Raw genomic sequence first — 25,788 nt, 5'->3', positions numbered from 1 at the left:
GAACTGCCAACAAAACGATCCATACTATCGTATACAGCTAAATTGTTCGACCCGCTTGGACTATTGTCTCCTGTAATATTCTCATTCAAATATTTTTTGAAATTACTCTGGCTATCCAACCTTGATTGGGATGAGCCACTTGATGAAGACTTGACTAGTCAGTGGAATCGTATTTCTAATACAATGCTGACTCTCTCAAATGTTCAAATTCCTCGTCATATTGACACTACATATGTCAATATCTCATTGATAGGATTTGCCGACGCATCTGAAAAGGGTTACAGTGCTGTCTGCTATATTCATATTGCATCAAGTGATCAATTCATATCGATTAATCTCATTATGTCAAAAACACGAGTCGCTCCTGTGAAAACACATACTATTCCTAGATTGGAATTATGTGGAGCTCTACTACTGTCAAAGTTGTATAAAGTTATTATACCTCTATTTGGAAAAAGTATCTCCAATGTAATTGTATCTCCAATGACGCAAAGTTGGTGTTGAACTGGCTAAAAATGCCAGCTTACAAGCTCAAGACTTATATAAGCAATCGAGTTACACAAATACTCGAATTAACCTCTCCAGAAAACTGGTTTCATGTACCTACAGAATCGAACCCAGCTGATTCAGCCTCAAGAGGGCTTGCTGCACAAGATATTGTTGAAAACTCACTCTGGTGGAACGGACCTCCATCTTACCATGTCCAATTCAAGGATTTGCCAATCTCAAGGGTCGACAAAATTGTCGATGAGTCTGAACTGAAGCCACCAGTGTCAATTCTCACTACTACTGTAGTAAATAAACCACACGCTCTTGAATGTTTCGAGAAATACTCCAATATACACAAGGCAACACGTGTATTTGCCTATGTGTTGCAATTCATAGAAAATTGTAAGCTGAAAAAAGTAAGGGAACACAATCTTCGCAGCCATACAGCACTACGCGCTCGCGCTGCTCCACCTCCACCGTCTGTTGCCGAGTGTCGTTCGGCTCTCTTGTGTATCGTGATGTTGACACAGGCCTTCTATTTTGCGGAAACATTGAAGCTTCTCAGCAAGGGAGAAACTCCACCTCAAGAACTGCTCTCTATTTCGCCTTTCGTCGATTCTTCCGGTCTTCTCAGGGTGGGCGGACGCCTCCGCAACTCCAGCCTTCCGTATGACAGCCGTCATCCACTGTTGTTGCCAAAGTTATCTCATTTAAGCACTCTGATTTGTGATCAGACTCACAGAGATAATCTTCACGTCGGACCTCACACAACTCAGTCTCTAGTGGCTCGCAAATATTGGATTATATCAGCGCGCAACCTCATAAGGAGCAGATTGCATCATTGTGTCCGTTGTACTCGCATGCGAGCTCAACCTCAGCAGCCGATCATGTCGGATCTTCCCCATTTTCGTGTGAACGCCTCATCTGTATTCGTCCATGTAGGAGTTGACTTCGCTGGCCCCTTCAATATGAAGTGCAGCTCACTCAAAAAACCGAGAGTGTATAAGGGCTATCTTGCATTGTTCATATGCTTAGCGGTGAAAGCTGTTCATTTGGAATATGTATCGGAGCTGACCACTGAATCGTTTCTTGCCGCTTTCGATAGATTCGCATCCCGTAGAGGCCTACCTTCTCACGTATACTCTGACAACGGATTGAACTTCGTTGGAGCTGCTAAAAAATTATCAGATATCTCGAAATTCTTGGCTGACAGTAAGACTGACATTTTTAATGCTCTTGTACAACGTGAAGTAACCTGGCACTTCAATCCACCTAGTGCACCCAATTTCGGCGGTATTTGGGAAGCAAATATTAAATCAGCGAAAACACTGTTGAAAATTCAAATTGGTGATAATCCAATAACAATGGAGGAATATTTCACAGTGTTCTCTCGTATTGAATCAATTATGAATAGTCGTCCTCTATTGGAGCGTTCACAGGACCCCAACGAGACTTCACCTCTGCTGACACCCGGTCACTTTCTTATCGGCCGACCGTTGCTACAAGCTGTGGAGATCCCGCTGGATACTACCACCCCCGTACGGCAGCGATGGACTCATCTACGCCGAATTGTGCAGACGTTTTGGAATCTATGGAGTACAGAATATCTATTGTAATATTACATTTTTCTTCTCACATTTGAATCGAATCTTCAATTCGAGATCTATGGAACTTTATAGTAAATGTCAGAGTTATCAATAGACGGATAAACTTTTTGATGGAGAATTTATTATCGTGAATGTTTGTTGCATTGTTCCATGGTGTCACCGAGGCAGGGTTAACAAATTATTTTAAAAGATAAATGGTTTATTTAAATCGAGATATGTATAAAAATTTAAAATAACATTTTTAAAATAAAGTTTTATTGAGAACAGATGTAGAATGTGAATTCTAAACTTATAAGTTATGATTTTTTGATGACGTGTCTGTGGAGATCGATATTGAACAGGGCGTTGCTTTCGTGACTTGCATTTTGTGTCTTTTCCTGTTCGATTTTCTTCTGAAACTAATGGCTGGCTATGTTTGTGTTGTAAAGTTTTGCTCTAAATCATTTTCGTTTATTAATGTTTAAATGAGTTTTATATAAAATTTTGTGCTGTTTTGGTCAGATTTAGCGGTTTGTATTGTCAAGCCATTAGCCACTGTGTTTCAACTGTAAACTAGATAAGTATTTTTAGTTCGTAATAACTCTGAAATCATTAGGCTTGTAAGTTATTGTTCTTTGTATATTTCTGTGTTTTGCCAAAATTTTCATCTGAAGATTATAAGTTAATTTGCTCTGAAAACTGGATTTCTCATTCATAGGCAATAGATCCATTCACAGTTTATCAAGAATCTATTTTATTGGAGCCGACAACTTTCCTTAGGTGATAGGTGTTAAATGCTATTCCAACCGTTTAAGGAAAAATTGGTAGCACGGCAAATGTTACCCCTGTGGTGGGACAGAATTACAAAATAAATATGTCCCAAATGGTACACTATGAAATCCCTGGTTATAAAAATTATTAGTAGGATAGATATCTTGATAGGTTATGAATGGTTTGTTGCTGAGTGGGAAATCAGTTCAAGAGAGATCAAGTCCTAATGAATATATTATCTGTGCAGACTAGCAAAATGGCATACAATATGAAAAATATTAAAAATGATGATGAGTTAATAGCTGCCTTAACACAACTGTTTGATAATTTTAAACAAGATCAAAGTGCTAGGTTTGATGATATGAAGCAAGAATGTACTAGCATAAGACTAGAGCAGGTTAGTATAAACCTTCTATTGAAAAATGCAAATGAAACATTGAAAGATAGTCATGAAGATGAAAACAAATTGAAGCAGGATGATAGTAGTGTTAAGTTACAAGATCAACTCATTCAAGTTTCTGACAATGTAGGCCTAGTTACTGTTGTTGAAAAAGTCAACCATAGTGAAAGTGTAGAATTGAGTAAAGAAGTAGGTAGGGAGTTGTCTTCATTGAAAGTCAACTATCAAGAAAGTACTATTGCTACATTGAAGGTTAGGAAAACAGTAAACAAATCGAATGTTTCTATGGATCAGATTACTACATCGAAAGTTAGAAAAACAGTAAATAAAATGAATGTTTACATGAGACAGGTTTCTGTAGAGGTTAGGAAAAATGTAAACAAAATGAATGTTGCTTTGAGTCAAGTTGATGAGTTCAACTTTCAACTGAGAATTGAAAAGGTGTATGCAATGCATTCTCAAGTGAACATGACGAACTTTTGTAGGCAAAACTGCTTGGTTGAAACTAATGAACCCATGAATAATCTCATGTTCTTGAAGAAAACAAAATGCAAAGTCTCCATTGATGTATTAGTATTCAAAGGTTGTTTCAAGTTGCTTATTTACAAGATGATGACAGTGAATCACATGATGGAAGGGTATTCCCCAGTACACAATGATTAGGAATCCTGTGTTATGCCGGGATTCAGAATAGCATAATCGCTACACAGTGTATGGTAAGAGTCCATAATTGTGTCTTTTTTCTTTCCTGTAGCCTATTTTCTTGGCCCTTAATCTTTTCAATTTTCGATTCTTTCCTGTCTTTGTGTAATATTCAGTAAATTTCTTCTATGAAGCATATCTTAACCAATCTTGTCCATAGTCATTTAAATTTGTATTTTTTCTGAAATAATTTTAGAAGTTGAAATAGTAGCTTATTTTCCTAATCTTTAAATTGTTGATAAAACTTAACTTTTCAAAATCTATCCATTGTTGTGTAAATAATTGTTTGCTTGCGGTATATTTTTTCATCATGTATTACATATTTTAATCATGTCTATTTTTTTTCAGGTATTATATTAGGTAATTAGGTTTTTCAGAGCAATTTTGTCCCATGTTCTCATCTTTCATTGCATATCGTGCCATAAGCCATATGTAATTAGGTTATAGTTTTCTTCTGGGCTTTTAACCCATTTTGCATTTTATTTTTTCTTTGCTGTCCAATACTTTGGATTTTTGGTAGACAAGTAGGTGTGATTTTTTTAGAGGTGTGGGCGTGAACCACATACGGCTGGACTCGATTATCTGACCTACTTGTTTGCGATATAAAAACCTTATGACTGCAACATCAAATGTTTGTAAAACCTTTTGCATACTTTTGTTTTTGTGGTCCGATACTAGAGTCTGCTATCACATTGCCTTACAGACATCTAGGAACTATCCACCCAGTCACAATAGTCAACATTTTTTTTCCTTCACCAGTTGTTTTTGTGGGAGTGATAGCTCACAATTATAACAAATTAGAGTCATACTTGGAATTTACAAAATTCCATAGTAGTATATTTTATTAATATACTTCCTCATGAAAGTTCAGTACTGACATGTAGGATAGGCTCTAATTAATCTTTCTCTTCTTTGTATTGTTTTAGGGAATTTATTTACCCAGTTTTCTTTTCTCTTGTTTGTATTTTTTAGGGAACTTATTTACCCAGTATTTCATCTTGATCATCTTTGTATCATAATCTTGAAATGTTTATACTTATTATACAGTCTTTAAATTTTAAATTATTTTAAAAAATAATTGGTTTAATTTAAAACGTTGTGTTATATTATCAATTGAAATGAGTTAAAGGCTAAAATTTTTCTAAAGTGTTCTGTAATTGATATTTTTTTTTAAATTTTAAAACTGTTTGTTCTATAAATTTTTATATGATTGATTATCGTTTGAAATGGATGCTGGAGTGTATGTAGAATTTTTAGTGGGGTTTGTTGATTAGAATTTTGCTGGTATGTGATTGTTTTTTGAGATGGAAACCCATTATTGCCTAAAAAAGGAATAACAGAGGTTATGACTTAGAGAGGCAGTAATGAGATAATATTTTTTGTGTTGATTACTTATGTTGATTGCCATAGATGCAAAAATAATGATTAATAATGTTGATTGCCATAGATGCAAAATGATGATTAATTATGAATATTGTTTGCCTTTGAAGCAAAATATTATTGATGTTTTGAATGGTTTCTTGTTTAATGTTTGATAGTAAAGTTTTGTCATGAAATGTAGTTTGTGTTAGAACATTGAAGAGTCGAAATAAACTATAGTATCCAACAAACGATGATTAATAATATTAAATAATTTGCTTTTTATACAATTTTTGAACAAAATTAAAACTAAATAATTTTGAAACCCTGAATGATAAATCATAAATGTGAAATGAACATGCTATAAATGAAATGTTATATTAAATAATAATGAAATGCAAATATATTATGAAATGATTGAATAGAAGACCAAATGTCTGAAATTATTGAAATATGTATTGAAATTAAATTTTTGTTGTGTTGTTATGATGTTTGTTTTTTACAATTTTGATAATGATACAGGATGTTATGAAATTATATTTCTATTTTGAAGAATGGATTAAAATGTTGATATTTGAACAGTGAATAAATGAATGATTTTTTTTTAAATTTATCATTGATATGTCCATATTTCACAATTTATGTATTGCTGACTGTATAATAAGATGTTAACAAATTTCCATTTCATAGATACTTAAAATAATTTTTATGTGTATTAGATTGTATTGATAGCCTAATCAAAGTTTTTCTTTTTAGTTTATAAGCATTTTAAGATAACAGGTACAGCACAGACATTAACATTGAAATAGTTTTCATGTGAATCTCGAAATCAGTAACAAGTGAACGCCATGAAGAGTGTTAAGAACATTTGGGTGATTTTCAAACTAGTGTGACATAACTACGCCAATATCTACGCTGCGGCCTACACCAATAAATACGCCAATGTCAACACCAATAACTACGCGAATATCTATGCCGATGCCTGCGTCAATGCCTGCGCCAATGCTGATGCCAACACCAAAATCTACGCCAATATCTACGCCGATGCCTGCGCCGAAGCCAATATCTGCGCCAATGCTGATGCCAAATCTGCGCCAATGCTGATGCCAACAACAAAAATCAATGCCAATGCCTGCGCCAATGCCAATAGCTACGCCAATGCCAAAAATCTGCGCCAATGCCAACAACAAAAATCAATGTCAATAGCTACGCCAACGCCAATGCCAATATCAACGCCGATGCCAAAGCCGACACCAAAGAATACGCCAATAGCAATGCCAACGCCTATTGCTGACCAAGTATCTCAAACTTCAACACTACTGCATTACCTGGAGGTAATTGTCATCCATGTTCACATTCGCAACTTTGAATTCAGAAGAACAGTCACAGTATCATGAAAGAATTGATTCAAAAAAATCCTCTCCTAAATTATTCCTGTATGCAGAACTCTAAACCTTGAAAGCTGAAAATATCAAAAAAAACCAAACCTTACCTAAATTAATCCTCACCTAAATTAATCCTGTATGCAGCGTCTATCTCTTTTCCAAAAAACGAATTACATTGTCATTTCAAGCCTGAAATGTACATTGTATAATTACAAATATGATACAAAATTTATGTGACTCTGTATTGAATTTGGAATGCAGCCGTCTACTACAAGCATGAGGCAATGCTAACTGAGATGTCACCTGTATCGAGTTTGGTATGCAGCCGTCTACCACAAACATGAGGCAATGCTAACTGAGATGTCACCTGTATCGAGTTTGATATGCATCAGTCGACTACAAGTATCAGCCCAACACTACGTGCATCCAGATCAGCCCAACACTAACGTCATCACATTGGAGTCACACTTAACTGAAAATCATACTGAGTGCCTTAACGGACTGTTTTCCAAAATGTGCATCAATAAAATCAACTGCGTAAATAGTGAAAGAAATGAACATTTTTTGATTTATTGAAATTTTATGTGAAAATTAAATGTAACAATTCATCAATTCATTTAAAAAAAAAAAAAAAAATAATAATAATAATAATTTTTTTATTCAACATACTAAATTTTTTTTTATGCATAAAAATTAAATTTTTCTATCTATTAAATTTATATGCAATTTCAAAAAAAAAAAACTATTCTTTACATATTAAACTTTCTGTTGAGATATTTTTCTTTAAATTATAAAGCTAAATCAAAAGTAATATTGATATTCTATATTTTGAGATATTGTTTGGAAACATATAACAAACGCTTTTGATGAATTTTTATAATAATTTTCAATATTTTTGGATGACATGTAATGTTTTTCTAGAAAAAATTGTTACTGTTCTCAAATTTAAATTTCAACAATTTTCATTAGGGTCAATGTAAATTTTTTTCTTTGAATTTTCAAACAGTAAAATTTTTTTATGTCAAGAGGGGGGTATTTGTAATATTACATTTTTCTTCTCACATTTGAATCGAATCTTCAATTCGAGATCTATGGAACTTTATAGTAAATGTCAGAGTTATCAATAGACGGATAAACTTTTTGATGGAGAATTTATTATCGTGAATGTTTGTTGCATTGTTCCATGGTGTCACCGAGGCAGGGTTAACAAATTATTTTAAAAGATAAATGGTTTATTTAAATCGAGATATGTATAAAAATTTAAAATAACATTTTTAAAATAAAGTTTTATTGAGAACAGATGTAGAATGTGAATTCTAAACTTATAAGTTATGATTTTTTGATGACGTGTCTGTGGAGATCGATATTGAACAGGGCGTTGCTTTCGTGACTTGCATTTTGTGTCTTTTCCTGTTCGATTTTCTTCTGAAACTAATGGCTGGCTATGTTTGTGTTGTAAAGTTTTGCTCTAAATCATTTTCGTTTATTAATGTTTTAAATTGAGTTTTATATAAAATTTTGTGCTGTTTTGGTCAGATTTAGCGGTTTGTATTGTCAAGCCATTAGCCACTGTGTTTCAACTGTAAACTAGATAAGTATTTTTAGTTCGTAATAACTCTGAAATCATTAGGCTTGTAAGTTATTGTTCTTTGTATATTTCTGTGTTTTGCCAAAATTTTCATCTGAAGATTATAAGTTAATTTGCTCTGAAAACTGGATTTCTCATTCATAGGCAATAGATCCATTCACAGTTTATCAAGAATCTATTTTATTGGAGCCGACAACTTTCCTTAGGTGATAGGTGTTAAATGCTATTCCAACCGTTTAAGGAAAAATTGGTAGCACGGCACTACATACGCTTATGCAGCGAAACAAGTGGAAGACCCCCTCAGAACCCTTGAAAGTGGGTCACATAGTGCTTATCAAGAATACGAGTACCGCGCACACATTGTGGCCTCTAGGCATAGTCGAACAAATATTTCCCGGACAAGACCAAGTAGTAAGAGTGGCATTGATTCGCACCGCCTGCGGCCACCTCACGCGACCTGTAAACAAACTCATAGTGTTGCCAATAGCTTAATTTGGCACCCTCTCTCTGAGAGACATTTTTTGTAAATAGAGACTGAATATTATGTGTTCACCGCTTATGTGTAAAACTCATCGTAATTAATCATGTGCATCGTCTCTTCATCAAGTTTGTGCAATACTTCGTGTGTTACCTCTCACATGCTAACCAGTTCTAAATTCTCGGTCCTCCTAGCTCTCATAGAATTACCAAGCACTTTATCTCAAAAAACTGTTCTAGCTGAAAAATTAGTAATCCATGCCAAGTGTATAGTGATGTCCACGTTATAATGGCAGTGGATAAAGATAGAAGAATAGCGATGCCGATTCTCTGCATTAATTAGTTATATTTCTACACTGTGAAAAACATATTTGGCATCATTGTGGACCTAGAAAAGGATAGTACCACCGGCTTTATCAAATGATAGACAATGATAGCAAAACCAAAGTAGATCAAATACTGTCATTATAACGTGGACCTCACTATAGGCCTAAACATTGCATCAGGAAAACGAAGTTTCAAAACTGTTTTTCCAAACAGATGTTTTTGAGATAATTTCTTTGATGCAGCTGTTTCACATTCACCATATTTATTATTATATACAGAGTTTGTGAAAATGAAAATATTTATTAATTAATTTAAACAATACTATTATTATATTAATAATAAAATATTATCATTATTATTAAAAATATTTATCAATTTCAAAACAATATTATTGAGGTTAAATGGTATCAGGTAGAAAGCAATAATAGAAACAGATGTCCTTTTTTATTAATTTCGACCATATGATTTGGTGATTTTTTTCATGAAATTGTATGTACCATTGATGGAATTTGTACATTAATTCTGAAAAATCTAGAAGGAAAATTGAAATTGTGGCTTCCAGGTGCACGGGATTGATATTTTTAGAATCTACTAGCAAGAACCCGTGCTTCGCAAGGATCTATTTTAAAACTTGACATAATGAAATTTTGAAGAATTGAGAATAGGCCTATAACCATCCTTGGTTAATTAAGAATCTATAAGCAAAATTTCAAGTTAATTAGTCCAGTAGTTCAGACGTGATGATGCGTCAAACATAATTTTCCTATCCCGTACGTGCATAAGCCAGCTCTTTACTTAATATAATTATTATAGATATAGTTAACGACTGCAAGAGATAGGACTGTGGAACAGAATAGTGGTGAAACTATGATAGCGCCAGAAGTGTCTCAAACACAATAGTAGGTACCTACTACATGAACTTTTTGAAAGAATGTTAAAACAACAGAACTGAATCCTTATCATTCATTTACAGAGGCTTTTGTTTGAGCCAAATGGAAATCTATTTATAAAAAATGAATGTCTGATTGTGTGTTTGTTTGTATGTTTGTTTGTTCCCTGTAGACTTGAAAACTACTTGACATAACGGCATGAAACTTTGGGAATATGTTGTGTGAATATTGGGGATGGTTTCTGAACAGACATTTTAATAGGGGGGCTAATAATAATTATTTATTAATACATTTTACAGACATATGTTTTCGAAATTTTCGGCCGAGCGGCTACTGAAGAACGAAAAGATGATCATGATTCAAGATCATATTGTGATAATATGATTTAGCATCTAAAGTTACCAGCTGTAATAAACATATCACCCTGTGATAAATATTATTGTGTACTGGTATTAAAACGGTAGTTTGGAGTTGAAGTGTAGTCGATTGTACCAGCTGTTGATAATGGTTCCTTAGAAGACCTATACAAATAATTATTATCACTCCCCTATCATTGAGAAACTGGAAAATGTTGAAAAAGATTATTCACCTAATGAAAGAGAGTATGTATATATATATATATATATATATATATTATATATATATATATATATATATATATATATATTGTATAGTATATATGTATAGTATTCATATTGCATTCATTAATTACTGAAGAATGAAAGAATAATTTACAATTTTTTCAATTTAGCTTAGCTTATATTCATCCTAAAATGGAAAGAATATGGAATTCTGTGTGATTCATCGTACATCGCATATTTCCTGGACCATATATCGACAATCTACAGCTATGAAAACATTGAATATTTTTCTTTGAAACCCTGATGTAACCTTTTTTTTTAATTGAAAACTTTACTGATAGATATTACTACCAATTGATTGAGAAGAATAATATGTTTTCGGAATAATGAATGCTGCATGACTAAGCAGTAAGCACATAGGAAGTCCGTATTGAGATGTAAATGAACATGTTGATTGTCAGATAAATTTCATGATTCACCAAATAAAGTCAAGTGTAACATGAGATACATTGGCGGTGCGAAGTTCGCTGGGTAAGCTAGTTGTAAATTAAGCTTTATTATTAATAGACAACGCTGAAAAAGACAGGCTCAATCACCAGGAATACTATAAATCTGTCAGTTTGTCGGGGCTTAGCCTTTTAGTATAGGTAGAAGAAGAAGAGAAAGAAGAAGAAGAAGAGAAAGAAGGAGAAGAGGAGTAAGAAGAAGAAGCAGAAGAAGAAGAAGAAAAAGAAGAAGAAGATAGATTATTATGTTGCTTTGGCCTGTGATCTGTATAAATGTCCTGTAACAACTAAAGGTGCGTCCACACATGCCGAACCGAACCTCGAACCGCGCAGCAAACCGTGCATTCCTCCGAACATCTTGCCTTTCAACGAACATGAGCATATGTTTCATAATGTTAAAAATCAGCTGTTAATCATTCGCCGTACCGTACTCCGAACCATTTGCCGTGCCGCTTGCCTCTGTTCTAACTGCTCGCCTCACCTCACTCAGAACGCTGAACTTTTCAGCCAATCAGAGCCTAACGGCTAGATACAATTCGCCGTGCAGCTCGCTCCACAATATTTTTGCTATCCATCACAAGTGGAAAACATGCGAACATGAATACAGAAGTATGGGCAATTTTTTATTTGATTAAATTCATGTTTTGAAGAATTCATTGTTACGAATGATAAATTGATAGGAGCTTATAAATATTTTCTAATTCAAATGAAATAACTTCTGAAAAAAATAATGATTGGATAAATACCAATATTGAAATATTGTTGATCAAGAACTCAGTACGTCGACAATTCATTCAACTAATTCTGTATTGATGAAATTATAATCATTTTCTCTATTGATAATCAATTCCATCAACTAATCATCAACTAACTGAAAAAAGTACTTCAATTTCCATGAATTTATTAATAGAATTATATAAATCTAAAGTGTAGGTCATATCTAAATTCACAAGAGTTCGATTCTTGTTGGCAAGATAGATGTTATTCAATGCAGAAATCATTGTTATTTTACTAAAAGATAGGATAAAATGAATAGTTCTTTTTGACAACCAACAAAACTCATTTTTCATTTGAAGAAATAATATCAAAAAGGTGCATAGGACTTTTTTGTTCAGCTTGCCAAAATACCCCTCATTTCAATATTAAAATTTTCGACTGGTTGTACAGTGAGTCAATCATTCTATCAAGGCTTGAATAATTTTGAAATTTTAATTAAATAAAAATGGTAGAGAATATTATCATGTAGATATCAACACCTTTATTTAAAGACATATTGAGTGCATGCGTTTTCATATTGCCGATACAGCATTGATAAAACTGTAGACGTTTATTCAGCAGTCTCAAAAAACTGTTCTAGCTGAAAAATTAATAATACATGCCACGTGTTGGCTATAAATTCCATCAGGAAAACGAAGTTCAAAACTATGGTTTTCCTAAACATATGTTTTTGAGATAATTTCTTTGATGCAGCTGTTTCACATTCACCATTATAAATTATACAGAGTTTGTGAAAATAAAAATATTTATTGATTACCAAAACAATACTATTATTATATTAATGATAATAATTAATTATTAAAACAATACTTTTATTATATCAATAATAATAATATTATTGAACATATTTATCAATATTATCAGAACAATATTATTGAGGTTGAGTGGAATCAGGTAGAAAGCAATTATAGAACAGGCATTCTTTTTTGAATTTCTATCATATTATTTTGTTATTTCCAATGATTACAACATATGTTGGAATATCACATGTCAATAAATAAATATTATCTCATTTCCATAATATGGCACTCACTTACCATGTTCATAACCTTACTTAATAGGATCCTTTTTCATCCTTTGAAACCCTTAGAGGCAAAATATCTAGAAATCCGTTCTTAGTGCGCGTCTAGCATGTTTGAAGAATATTTTTGCAAAGTTTCAAGTCTGTAGGACAATTAGTTTGAGCTGTAGTGTGATTTTACATCAAAATTTTCGAAAAATGCCCTCTCCTGGACCCCCCTGTGCTCCTGATCGAAATTTTTCTGCATAGATCTAATTTTTTTTTCGTAGCTGAACAAAAAAGTTCCTTATGACTTTGATGTGCAAGGAGCGGTTAAAAAGTACAAAATTTTGGGGGGGCCCCAGCTCCCTCAGGGGGCAAATTTCTGAAAATCCTTTCTTAGTGGATGTTTTCAGGCTACCATAAACAATCGTGCAAAATTTCAAGTTTTTAGGCTCAGTAGTTTGGGCTGTGGTGTGATTTCAGTCTGTAGGGGCTTAGCCTTTTATAAGTATAGAGAGAGAAGAAGAGAAGAGATGTGCAAAATGTTGAGATCTAAATCATTCCCGTTTTTGCGGTATGCAATCCACAAGTTTTCATGTATTGATGCGAACAAACGAACACACGAACAAACACAACCCTACTCTCTCTTATTATATAGATGTATATACATGTTTTTCTTCATCAGAATAACATTGCATATTCAGTATCAGTTGATCAGGCGACATGGATAGTTGTGTTTTCAGTTGATCCGTTATCTTTTATTTTCTATCAGTATTGTAAATTCTTTTAAAATGTTGTGTACCGGTACTGTTTGTGATTGTGAGGTACAGGACCATGACATATTACGGTGTTTTAAGATCGATCGAAACGTGTATGGTAGGCCTTAGTGATATTGATGAGGTGAATACATATACTTTACTAAATTAACTGGCCTATTTATATATCATCAAAATATACGTAGTTGTCATTCAAATTTCGATACATTTTTATTTTATATTAAAAGTTTAAACAAAAAACCACAGATAATTATGCTGAGTAAGGCGTGGTTGAATGATGAAAATTATATGATAAGCTAGGTGAAATAGAATTGTATGCTATATTCATAACTCAATAACCGCTGTAAGTCAGAGATGCGTGATTGAGAACTGTAACTGAATTGTGTTTATAAAAATTTCAGTTTCACTATTATTGGTATTTACAGATTGCACTCTGGTGATCGCCAATCTTTTATTTCCAATTTTAACATCTCTCTTTTGGAATAAAAGTAAAAAATCTTGTATCTAAATCTTGTAATCTAAAATCTTTAAAAAATCTATGTATTGGTGATTTTAAATAATGCTATCACGGACAAATCATGGTCTTGAGCAGCTAATAGATTATAACACTGGGGTTAACGATTTATCTTCTACCTGCATTGATCATTTCTCTTATCGATCTCCGATCTGACTAGCTTACTATCAATAATGTGGCCGTGATTGAAAACTTCATCACAGATCACCGTGCCATAGCTGGTATATTGCCAATTGCTGGAGGTAAATTAACGTTACAGGCCTCAGAGGTTGATAGAGTTGATTATAATATGTTTAAAGAATTAATGAGACAGCAACATTGGCATGGTGTCTATGAGTTACAAGATACACACCAGGCATTTTATAGATTCTATGAGCTGGTTGGAAGCATGTTAAAAATAGCTACAAAACGCATAAGATATAAGAACAATGTTAAGCTGTTGAAACCCTGGATGAGTCCAGGTTTAATAAATAGTATTGCGGTTAGGGATAAACTGTATAAACAATATAAGAGAGAACCAAACAATATTACTTTAAAAAACAGGTTCATGAGCATGAAGAACAATATAAAACGATGGGTTAAGGATGCTAAGGTTAATTACTATTCAAATAAATTGAATCTATATGACAAAAATCCGAAAAAGAAGTGGGAAATTCTTCACACATTGTTGCCTGATGGGGAGGGGAGGATTTATCAGGAATGTCGTTTGAGAGAAGATGACACTATTATAACACAGTAGAACTATAGCAAACATTTTTAATGCATATTTTGTTCAAATACCTGAAACACTTCCTCAGTCATGTCCTCAAATGTCACCTGACTTGGTCAGGCAATACTCCAATGAGTTCAGGGGTGAGAGGTGTTCTAAAAGTATTTTAATAAATCCCATAAATGAAGTAGAACTGTGTAAAATTGTGAATGATCTGCCAATAAATAAAAGCTCAGGGACTGACATAATTAATGCCAGAATATTAAAAGAAAATTTTCCATATCTTTCCAATGTGCTACTATATCTGTTTAACAATTCTATTACTTCAGGTCAATTTCCAGATAAATTAAAAATAGCTAGTGTTATACCAATATTCAAAAAAGGTGACCGACTGTCCAAAAATAACTATCGACCAATCTCTCTTCTCCCTACTTTATCAAAAATATTTGAAAAGCTAATGAAGAAAAGGGTATTTCATTTCCTGGATTCCAATAATAGTCCAGTCAATCTAGACATAAAAAAGGTGGTGTGCTTGCAATTTATATAGTAGTTATGCTTTTTTAATGTTATTTGTGTACATAAGAGGAGTCCAGAGCCAATTTCTTCATGCAAAATTTCCTTGTGCTAGATACAGAGTGGCCCAAAAACCTCGTTTTTTCGGCTCATTTTCCAATTTTCAGCTATTTCTGCCAATTCTCATAATTGGACAGAAAAATTTGCTCTCTTTTTAGATTATGAAATTCTGAATGAAATGAGATCATTCGGAACTCTCTATCTCCAATGAGTACTGAGTTATGATTTTTCAAAAATGAGTAAAATTTGAAGGAAAAATCAATTTTGATGAATTTTAGTTTTGATCAACAATATCTTCCGATTGTTACCATTTGGATGTATAATTCAAAATCCCTCTGGGCGTATTTTTGTGCTCTACAATCTGAGATCAGGTAGAGCGCTCTATCTCATATAGATAGATATCCAAGGTACACCTGACAACAATGCTCCTTGTATTGTGAAAAACACCTAATTTTCAGCTTCAACCATCATCACCAACTACATTGTCCTCACATTGATATTTCGCACAATGACATAATTTCATGAAATTATTTTCTATGAGAATCACTTCTTAGATGCACTCAATTTCAGTATTTCCTGGTGGAGAGGCATGCTTAAGGACACCACAAGGATCAAAATTTCAAACACTTATAACTTTTGACACAATGCTCAGATTTCATTGTGCACCAATGTATATAGTGACTGGACTATAACTTCTTTACGAAGCAACAGTTTGGATTCAGAGAGAACCTAAATACAGAGTTCGCCTTGCAGCACTTTCTAAAAACTGTCTATTTAGGCCTGAATAGGGGATATGGTGGCAGTAGGGCAGTGGATCTCTTTATTGATGTCAGCAAGGCTTTTGACACTGTGAACCATAGTCTATTTGCTTCATAAGTTGTGGAGGGTGGGCAACAGGGGAGTGGCATTGGACTGGATAAGAACATTCATGCAGGGTAGAAAACAGAGAGTTCATATAAAGAAAGCTACTAGTGATCTGTTAGATATCCATCACGGAATACCGCAAGGCTCTGTTCTTGGACCATTATTATTCCTCATTTATGTCAATGATTTGGCAAAGGGTGAATTTAGAGGTCAGTTAACTGCTTTTGCAGATGATACTGCACTAGCCTACATGAACACACATGATCAACTTTGGTTAGATATTCAACATGACCTTAATAAATTGTCACTGTGGTTCACTTGCAATAAGCTATCAATGTCCAGAAAACAAATTACATTTCATTTAGTCTTACTGGCACTCAGAGTTTTGCTGTTCCTCTTCGCATTCATGCCTGCAATTGCAGCCGTGATTGCTGCGATTGCCCAATAGTTAGAGTTGAAACTACAGTTAAATATTTGGATATCCTCCTTGACAATAATCTAACATGGAAGGCAGGCTAATCTCGTTTCCCAAGCTTGAGCTTGCTCTTTTGGGGGAGTAGGGGAATGTGGGGCTGCCCTGGTAAGGAGGTAGCCCCGGTAAGCAGTAAGGTAAGCATCGTTGCTAACCATGCTAGATGCTTGGTGTGAAGAAGAAGAACTAATTTTTAGCTAGGCATCAGTCAGTCATTACCCTTTGGTGTGATAGTTTGTTGTCAAGTGTCAACTGATTTTTGTTATAACTTTCACATGACTTTCCAGCAATGTAAGTACTGTTCCTGTTCACACTATCATAGCACAGAATATACAGAATGGAAACTCGGCTAGGACCCTGTCACAAAAATTCGCAATCTTGTTAGAAAGTTCCGCATTGTAAAAGTATTGATGGGAGGTTCAGATCACTTTACTGATCTGGATCAATTGATCTTGTTTACTGCCGCAAGCCAATTTAAGGTACGCACACAGATCGTCTTCGACGGACAGCACGCATCGGATGGATCAGATTATTAGATTTGATGCATTGTTTTTAATTGGAGTGCACATACCTATATGGATGCGGATAGGTATGCGCACTCCAATTGAAAACAATGCATCAAATCCAATAATCCGACCGTCCGATGCGTGTCGTCCATCTGATGACGATCTGTGTGCACCTACCTTAAAAGACCAGGATTGTAATCTCTATTCTGTGATCATAGGTTCCATGTCATAATCACCTGGTGTACTAATCAGGCTTCAATTTGGTGTAAAAACCATCGACCGAGCTGATTTTCTATTGGTTATCCTAATTGTTTTAGTAAAGTCATGCATTCTGGGTAGCCCCAGACACTGTGGGGTAATGGCAGTACGTTACCGGCATTCCCCATCACTGTTTCTAATGGTTGTTTCAAGTCAATTTACTGTGATCTTAAAACAACTGTTAACATCTTAATTTTTTCTGATTTAACAACCAATAGAGGGAGTTGGACAGAGTAGTCTATGAAGCTGGCTCTGAAATTCATAGAGGAAGGCAATTCAATCAACTATTTAAGCAAGAAGTATGGTATACCATTTAGCACTCTACAAGAAAGGAGAAATAAAAATAAAGATTCCAAACCACACCTAGGACGAAATGCAACATTTACACCTGAGCAAGAGAAGGCATTAGCTGACAAAACCTTAGCCAATTTGTTTTATGGTCTTATGGCAAGTGATGTGAGAAAGATAGCATATAAGTATGCCATCAAAAATAATATCCACCACAGGTTTTCTGGAAATGAACAAATGGCTGGCAAAGATAGGCTTTATGGGTTTCTAAAGAGGAATCCAACTGTAGGTCTACATAAACCTGAAGCTACAAGTATAAATAGAATTACTGGATTTTGCTGAGAAGTCACAAAGTTTCAGGACAACCTTGAATTAGTTCTGTCAAAAGATGAATTTACACAAGACCGAATCTACAACGCAGATGAAACTGGCATAACAACTGTGCAAGACCATGGAAAAATACTGGCAACAAGAGGGAAACCATAAAAATCACTCATTCACTGTGACAGATGATGAATGTGACTATCTGAACATTTTCAGAAATTACCTTAAAGTGAGGCCTGCAAATGTTTTCACAGATAGGCTACCGGTATTCATAAGGTATAATAAAGAAATCTGCTCAAACCAGAATGTAGGAGTAAATTCAATTGCAAAAATTCCGTCGGAAGTTGCTGGTTTTTTGAAGTTGTCTGATCCGCAGTGTCACACAGGCCATTGTTACGGGCGCATTTCGGCCACGCTTTTTGTGTAAGCAGGGGGTGACCTCCTTCAGTTAAAGCGCCACGGAGGCTGGAAAAGCTCAACTGTTGCTGAAGGATACATAGATAATTCACTTAGGGGGAAAGTTGCAACTGGACAGTTAATTTCAGGACAATCATACTCCACAATTTCAACGGACACCAATCAGTTTCAAGAACAAGACAGTAGAGTTTCTTCCACTGGTTCAGGTATCACAATAAGTAACTGTCAAAAGTGCACTTTTAATATAACTGTTGATAATGAAAATAAATGTTAATAGATGTGATGAAGCATAATACTGGTAGTTTATAATGAAATAGAATATTTGACTCAGGTAGATTTTTTTTAAATATTGCCTTATGGTACTTACATTGAACTTTGACACAAAACAGCTGATGAGAATATAGAACCCTAGTCCATAAATTTGCTCTTGAAACTGATTGGAATTACAACTACAATAGTAATACACTTTTTTAAATTTGGATTTGTAGTGAGTTTACCATTAGTCCTACGTTATAAAAACTATAGAGAACGTTATAATCCCTGGACTATTAAATTATAATTTGAGATGACAAATTTTTTGAACATAATATTAATTATAACAGTAATGTGCAAAAATGGTTCGTTCCTATATATTGCTTTTATTGGTGGGAAGTTCCTGATGGAAGTTCCACCTCACCTGGATATATCATTTTGAGCCGTCAATGGGCCTCTTATGACTGTCATACTTCAGCCGGGACCGACAATTTAACGTGCCCATCCGATAACACGGGAGTGACCTGTTCAAAAACTTTTGGCTCTGAGTGGGGTTTGAACCCGGGATATCTCTAGGTTGCTACGCAAGCACTCTATACACTAGACCATGGATCACTACAACAGTTTGTTCTTATAATCATACTTACAAAAATATAAATCATAATGTCATCATGATTCATGTGTATATCATTATTATTACATTATTTTTATAGATGGAATATATCAGAATAATTCAATTTCAGATATCTTTGGATGTTTTTTTTCTGTAATTAATTTCCACCAATTTGTGAAAGTTTCTATGTGAAATAATTGCAATATTCATAATCGGCAATAAAAATACCTCAAAGGACACAAAAGGCCATGTTATAACTCTTAGGTCATTCTTGACATTTTTGCCAATTTTTACAAAACTTTCACATTCAATGGTAACTGTGAGATTAGTTTAATACGTGCTCATACTGCTCAAAGTATCTTTGCTGCATCGAAAGAAACGCTTACGCACGAGCCGTAGGCGAGTTTAGGGGAGTAGTTAGGCGAGTAGGTGATTTTTTGCGCACTGATACACAAACAACTATAACCATGAAAAGTGCAGAAAATTCACCAAGTATACATGTAAGTAGCAAATAGAGTTTATCTGATAAAGTTCCTGAAAGTACCTAAAGGTACAAAAAATCTGTACTCATCAAATTGAAAGATATTGTAAAACATTATGATAATTTGGATCCAGTACTTCAGGTAGAAAATCTGATCAAGTGGGTGTTAGAAGCCTGTAAGCAGCGTAATGCAGATTTAAGATACAACATTTTTAAATCTGAAGTAAAAACCTATCATCACTAAATGCAATGTAGTTAGTCAATTAAAGAAGTACAAAATTCTCACTGGTCCTAATCTTAATACATGTATGAGTGAAGCATACTTCTTGGTGCCTACATACATTATGCCTAAAAATGGATTAAGTGATGCACTTGTAATTGATGAAAATGGTAAAGTGTACAATATTTTTCCCCATTTAGAATACTAAAATCCAGAAAAAAGGCGTTGTAATAAGAATGTATGTAATGTTTATAATATCAAGAACATAAGTGGGAGTTACAAAACATTTATAAGGTATACGATTGTTTGAGATATATTGTTGCTGAATTTGAAAATTGCCTCTTTCTGAAAAATCACAGTGAAAACAAGTGTCTAGGACATCCTTCAACTTGCCATTCCATCAATAATGGTACAACAAACCTATTGTTTTTACTACTGTTCGAGAGATATTGCTTTTAACACGGCTCTCATTCAAAGACAGAACGGCCCTGTACTCTTTACTTCACTAATCACTCCTACTACCTAACAGAATTCTCCCTATAGTCCATTCACTATATATACATTATATATTGGTGCTTGCAATTGATATTGTAGTTCTGATTTTTACTTTCCTTGCCCTATTACCATAGGTAAGGGAAGTATTGCTTTCCGAAAAAAATTAAGGTACCCCAATTTCCTAATTTCTATACGTTTCAAGGTATTCTGAGTCCAAAAAAGTGGTTTTTGGGTATTGGTCTGTGTGTGTGTGTGTGTGTGTGTGTGTGTGTGTGTGTGTGTGTGTGTGTGTGTGTGTGTGTGTGTGTGTGTGTGTGTGTGTGTGTGTGTGTGTGTGTGTATGTGCGTCTGTGTACACGATATCTCATCTCCCAATTAACGGAATGACTTGAAATTTGGAACTTGAGGTCCTTACAATATAAGGATCCGACACGAACAATTTCGATCAAATGCAATTCAAGATGGCGGCTAAAATGGCGAAAATGTTGTCAAAAACAGGGTTTTTCGCGATTTTCTCAAAAACGGCTCCAACGATTTTGATTAAATTTATACCTGGAATAGTCATTGAAAAGCTCTATCAACTGCCACAAGTCCTATATCTGTAAAAATTTCAGGAGCTCCGCCCCATCTATGCAAAGTTTGATTTTAGATTCCCAATTATCAGGCTTCAGATACAATTTAAATAAAAAAATTTGAGTGGAAAAGATCGAGCATGAAAATCTCTACAATCAATGTCCAGTAACATTTTCACCTAAAATTGAAAACAAGCTCGAAATTCGAGAAAATGTGATTATCCAATTGCAAACTGTTGGCAACTGTTGATTCTATTAAATGATTCACTATGAAGAGATAGCAGACCTCTTATGTCTCCAGCGTTATTGTCCTGTCACCAGCTGGCTCAGATCTTTGTTTATAAGTAGACTTGAGATGCGCGTCAACACTAGCGTCAGGTGTGGAAAGTTGTGTGAGTGCGCCACACCAGATTTTTTAATATATTATTTAGATACATGAGAAAAGTCCAGAACCAATTTCTTCATGCAAAAATTCCTTGTGGTAGAGAGAGAGAGAGAGAGAGAGAGAGAGAGAGAGAGAGAGAGAGAGAGGAGAGAGAGAGAGAGAGAGAGAGAGAGAGAGAGAGAGAGAGAGAGAGAGAGAGAGAGAGAGAGAGGAGAGAGAGAAGAGAGAGAGAGAGAGAGGAGAGAGAGAGAGTGTGAGTGAGGAGTTGATACAGGGAGTAGCGCTCAGTATTGCCAAAAGTTTGTGATGAAAATATTAACAATGAGGTGACAAATGACATGCAGTGCAGTCGATGTTCTTCTCATACAATATTGAACCAGAAAGATCATCAAGATACATTTTATCAACATTTCACAATCCATGAACTCAATGAAACACTCTACAAAACCCAACAGAACTGTACCAATTATTGAGAGTACAGTCAAACATAATTGATAACCGGGATCTAGATGTTAAATGTTTTCCCGACTAGCATCCCTATAGTGAGAATGGGATGAGTGCAGAGCTACAAGTTCCTTTGTCTGCATTTGAATATAGTAAACTCAGACTCGCTGCAACTTATTTCGTTTATACATTAACAGCTAAAATTTATCATAACAAAACACTTGTAGCTGGAGGAATTTGTACTGAAAATAATTTGTATAATATGGTTTTTAGAACTCTTGTGCAAAATATCGAAGTAAATTTGAAAAATGATGAATCTTTTCCAAATCTTAAGCTATGACATGAAAGTTTAGGACACTTGAATTGTAAAGCAATTCAAGAAATGGTATTCAAAGGATTAATTAATTATATACGAATTGATGACACTGAAAAAATTTTCTATGAAGATGGTACTGTGGGAAAACATCATAGACTTTCTTATGATGTAGGTAACTCATGGAAATCATCTACGCTAGGTGAGCAAATTTAATTTTTAGTGATGTATGTGGACCTATATCAGTAGCTTCTATCACTGGAGCAAATTACTTGATTAGTTTCAAAAATGGACTACAAAAGTTGAATAAAAATTGTGCAAAATATCAATGTGAAGACTATGTAGTTGGTGATGATGGTTGAAGCTGAAAATTAGGTGTTTTTCACAATACAAGGAGCATTGTTGTCAGGTGTACCTGGAAATCTATATGAGATAGAGCACTCTACCTGATCTCAGATTGTAGAGCACAAAAATACGCTCAGAGGGATTTTGAATTATACATCTAAATGGTAACAATCGGAAGATATTGTTGATCAAAAACTAAAATTCATCAAAATTGATTTTTTTCTTCAAATTTCACTCATTTTTGAAAAATCATAACTCAGTACTCATTGGAGATAGAGAGTTCCGAATGATCTCATTTTACTTAGAATTTCATATTCTAGAGGCAGGAGCAAATTTTTCTGTCCGATTACGAGATTTGACAGAAATAGCTGAAAACTGGAAAATGAGCCGAAAAAACGAGGTTTTTGGGCCATCCTGTATCTAGCACAAGGAAATTTTGCATGAAGAAATTGGTTCTGGACTTCTCTTATGTACCCAAATAATATATTAAAAAATCAGAACTACAATATAAATTGCAAGCACACCCCCTTTTTTATGTCTATATTGACTGGACTAATTCTGCAAAGGCAGAATACTGACTGTATCCTTTTATGATAAAAATAATCTTCATACAATCCTTGACCAATATAGAAAGCTTAACCAATGGGTTTCACCTTCACAAACAATATTCTTATCAATTTAAGTTAAAATAGAATAGCTTATTAGTCTTCAACTAGGTGCTATAAAAATCAAGAAAAAAATGGTCTATTGTTGCAAAAATGGAGATTTCACACTCAACACTAAAGCTGCTGCAAAAGGTCTAGGGAAATTCGTAAAAGTGTGAAATTATACATCAAATTGAAGAGAATTTAATGCTCTATAAGCTCATAATCAGCATGGATTTTTCCCATTGATTTTAAAAAAGTTATAAGAGCAAAAATAGAAAAAAATGGTGGCAAACATGTTTTTTTTCAAAAATGTCACACTTTCAAAACCGGATAATTCGAAAACTAGAGGAGACATAAAAAAAGTTATAGAATGAATATTATTAGGAAATTATGTAAGCTTTAATTTGTTATATGACAGTCAAGTCCTTAGGATCCATAGTTTTTAATTTGTTATTTATTTTGCATAAATACATACATGGAGACAACAGGTCAAACCTTATATGTCTCCTTGAAACATTACAACATTCTTCATTCAAAAATTAGATTTAAAATAAACAACATGCTGAGAATAAAACAAGAGTAGAATAAAATAAGAACAAACTAAATTATAGAACGAAAAAAGCGTCTTAACAATAGAAATATATGTTTTTATAAAAAGATTCCTATCTTAGGCTATATTTATTGCTGAAACTACTTTCCAAAAGAAAAGATGAGAGGTGGGAAAATATGCACTTAGAATATCTTACATGGAAACAAACCTTGCAATACAGAACAAAGAATCATGTGGGCACTGAGAAGAAAAAAGTCATAAAAAAGAAAAATTTCATACGGAAACCTGGCCACAAATATCCATCCTAAATCAAGTCCTTCAGAGTGTTGCAGAATCACGAGAGCACCCAAAGATGTCTAGACGCCCAGAAAAGAGATTGAAAAGCCTCTGGATTCTATTAATTGGAGATTAATTGACTTTCTGTTCTGGAGCGTGTTACAAGAAAAGAAAATGAAGAACGACGAGCTATGGATGAAATGTAGATATTACGTTTAGAAAGTAAATAAGCAGAATCTATTTCATTATTAAGTAAATTGTAAAGGAAAATAAGGGATCTGACATCCCTCCTTGATTTTAATGTTTCAATTCCAAATATACACCTCAGCGTATCAGTTGAGAAATCAAATATGGACAGTAGACAGTAAACTTATTGGAATACATATATCTCAGAAATTTGTTTTGTAGACGCTCCAGAATGAGAATTCGGCCATTGCAATATGGACTCCAGATCTCAGAGGCATATTCTAGGAGATTTCTAACTAGTGACTTGTATAAGAATCAGTAAATGGTGTGTCCTTAAGATGAAACCCATCTGCTGATTAGCCCTAGTGCATATGAAGTCCACATGACAATTAAAAGTAAAATCACTGGTAAACACTACACCGAGATCCTTGAAAGTTTTCATCTCTTCCAAAGGGGTGCCACCTGTTAATCCTACTTCTCTCTCTCTTATTTCTCTTTCTATTTCGCCTTTCTCACCTGTTCCTGGCATTACACAATTTGCGATAAGGGTGAAGAACAATGGTACAATTGTATTTCACTATTCTACAACTCAGTGCACGATCAGACGTTCTACTGTACGGCTGTACACCATGCCGGCTCCGTGAGCTAGCTCGTGACCAATACTGTCTCTATTCTTCTTCAACGAGACCATGTCGTCTATGTGGAGACCTTTGCCGTCTCAAACGTCCACCGCTGGCGACATTATTTGTGCCCTGAAAATCCCTCGCTGGACAACAAAGTAAGTGTCAAATTTTCTTCCCTTCACCTAGTATTTTTCTAACAAACTTGTCACCGAAATCTTTTAGTTTTTTATAGTCTTCAATATTTAACATGGTCATCCTTGAGCCAAATTAATGGATCAAACCTATAGTAATACAGTCCAAATTTCAAAATTCTTGTTCAGAAAATTACTATTTTATTAATAATTGTCAACTTGCACAAGTATTTTTCTATTTTTATTGTGAGCATCTAAATACTCTCATGAATAGTTTATTGTTTCTTTCAAACTTATATCATGACAGAAACTGCAAAATTGAGTGTTTTGGTAGCAAAACAAGCTCAAATATTCCAAAAATTGCAATTATTATTTGATCTTCCCAAACACAAAGGTTTAACTGGATCAGTTGTAGATGAAAAAATTGAGAGGCAGTTTATTTCTCGTTATATACAGATTGATTCACTGTATGATGAGTTCAAAGATATTACAAAACGCATTAATTTACTTGATTTTCAAAAATTAACTGCATTTGAAGATATGTTTTTTGAAATTCAAGTATTTCATGATGGATATGAGTTCACAACTGAGAAAAAAGCCTTGCAAGTCGCGACAACAAGCGAGGTCAAACAAGTTTGTGCTCGTCTATCAGAGATAACGTTGCCTTCTTTTGATGGCACGCACATTACAGATCTGGCCATTGTTTAGAGATG

At 34.2% G+C, this 25,788-nt stretch overlaps 1 protein-coding gene across 1 annotated transcript; it reads left to right on the top strand.

Annotated features, from left to right (window-relative positions):
- Positions 1-515: 515 nt before the first annotated feature.
- Positions 516-2,105, top strand: LOC120351528. Its single transcript, XM_039429321.1, has one exon. It carries the CDS (start codon positions 516-518, stop codon positions 2,103-2,105), a length of 1,590 nt encoding a protein of 529 aa, XP_039285255.1.
- Positions 2,106-25,788: the final 23,683 nt, after the last annotated feature.

The sequence above is a fragment of the Nilaparvata lugens genome, chromosome 1, assembly GCF_014356525.2.
Source record: "Nilaparvata lugens isolate BPH chromosome 1, ASM1435652v1, whole genome shotgun sequence".
NCBI classification, from domain to species: domain Eukaryota; kingdom Metazoa; phylum Arthropoda; class Insecta; order Hemiptera; family Delphacidae; genus Nilaparvata; species Nilaparvata lugens.
Note: the sequence above shows the minus strand (reverse complement) of the source record. Positions and strands in the feature narration are given on the sequence as shown.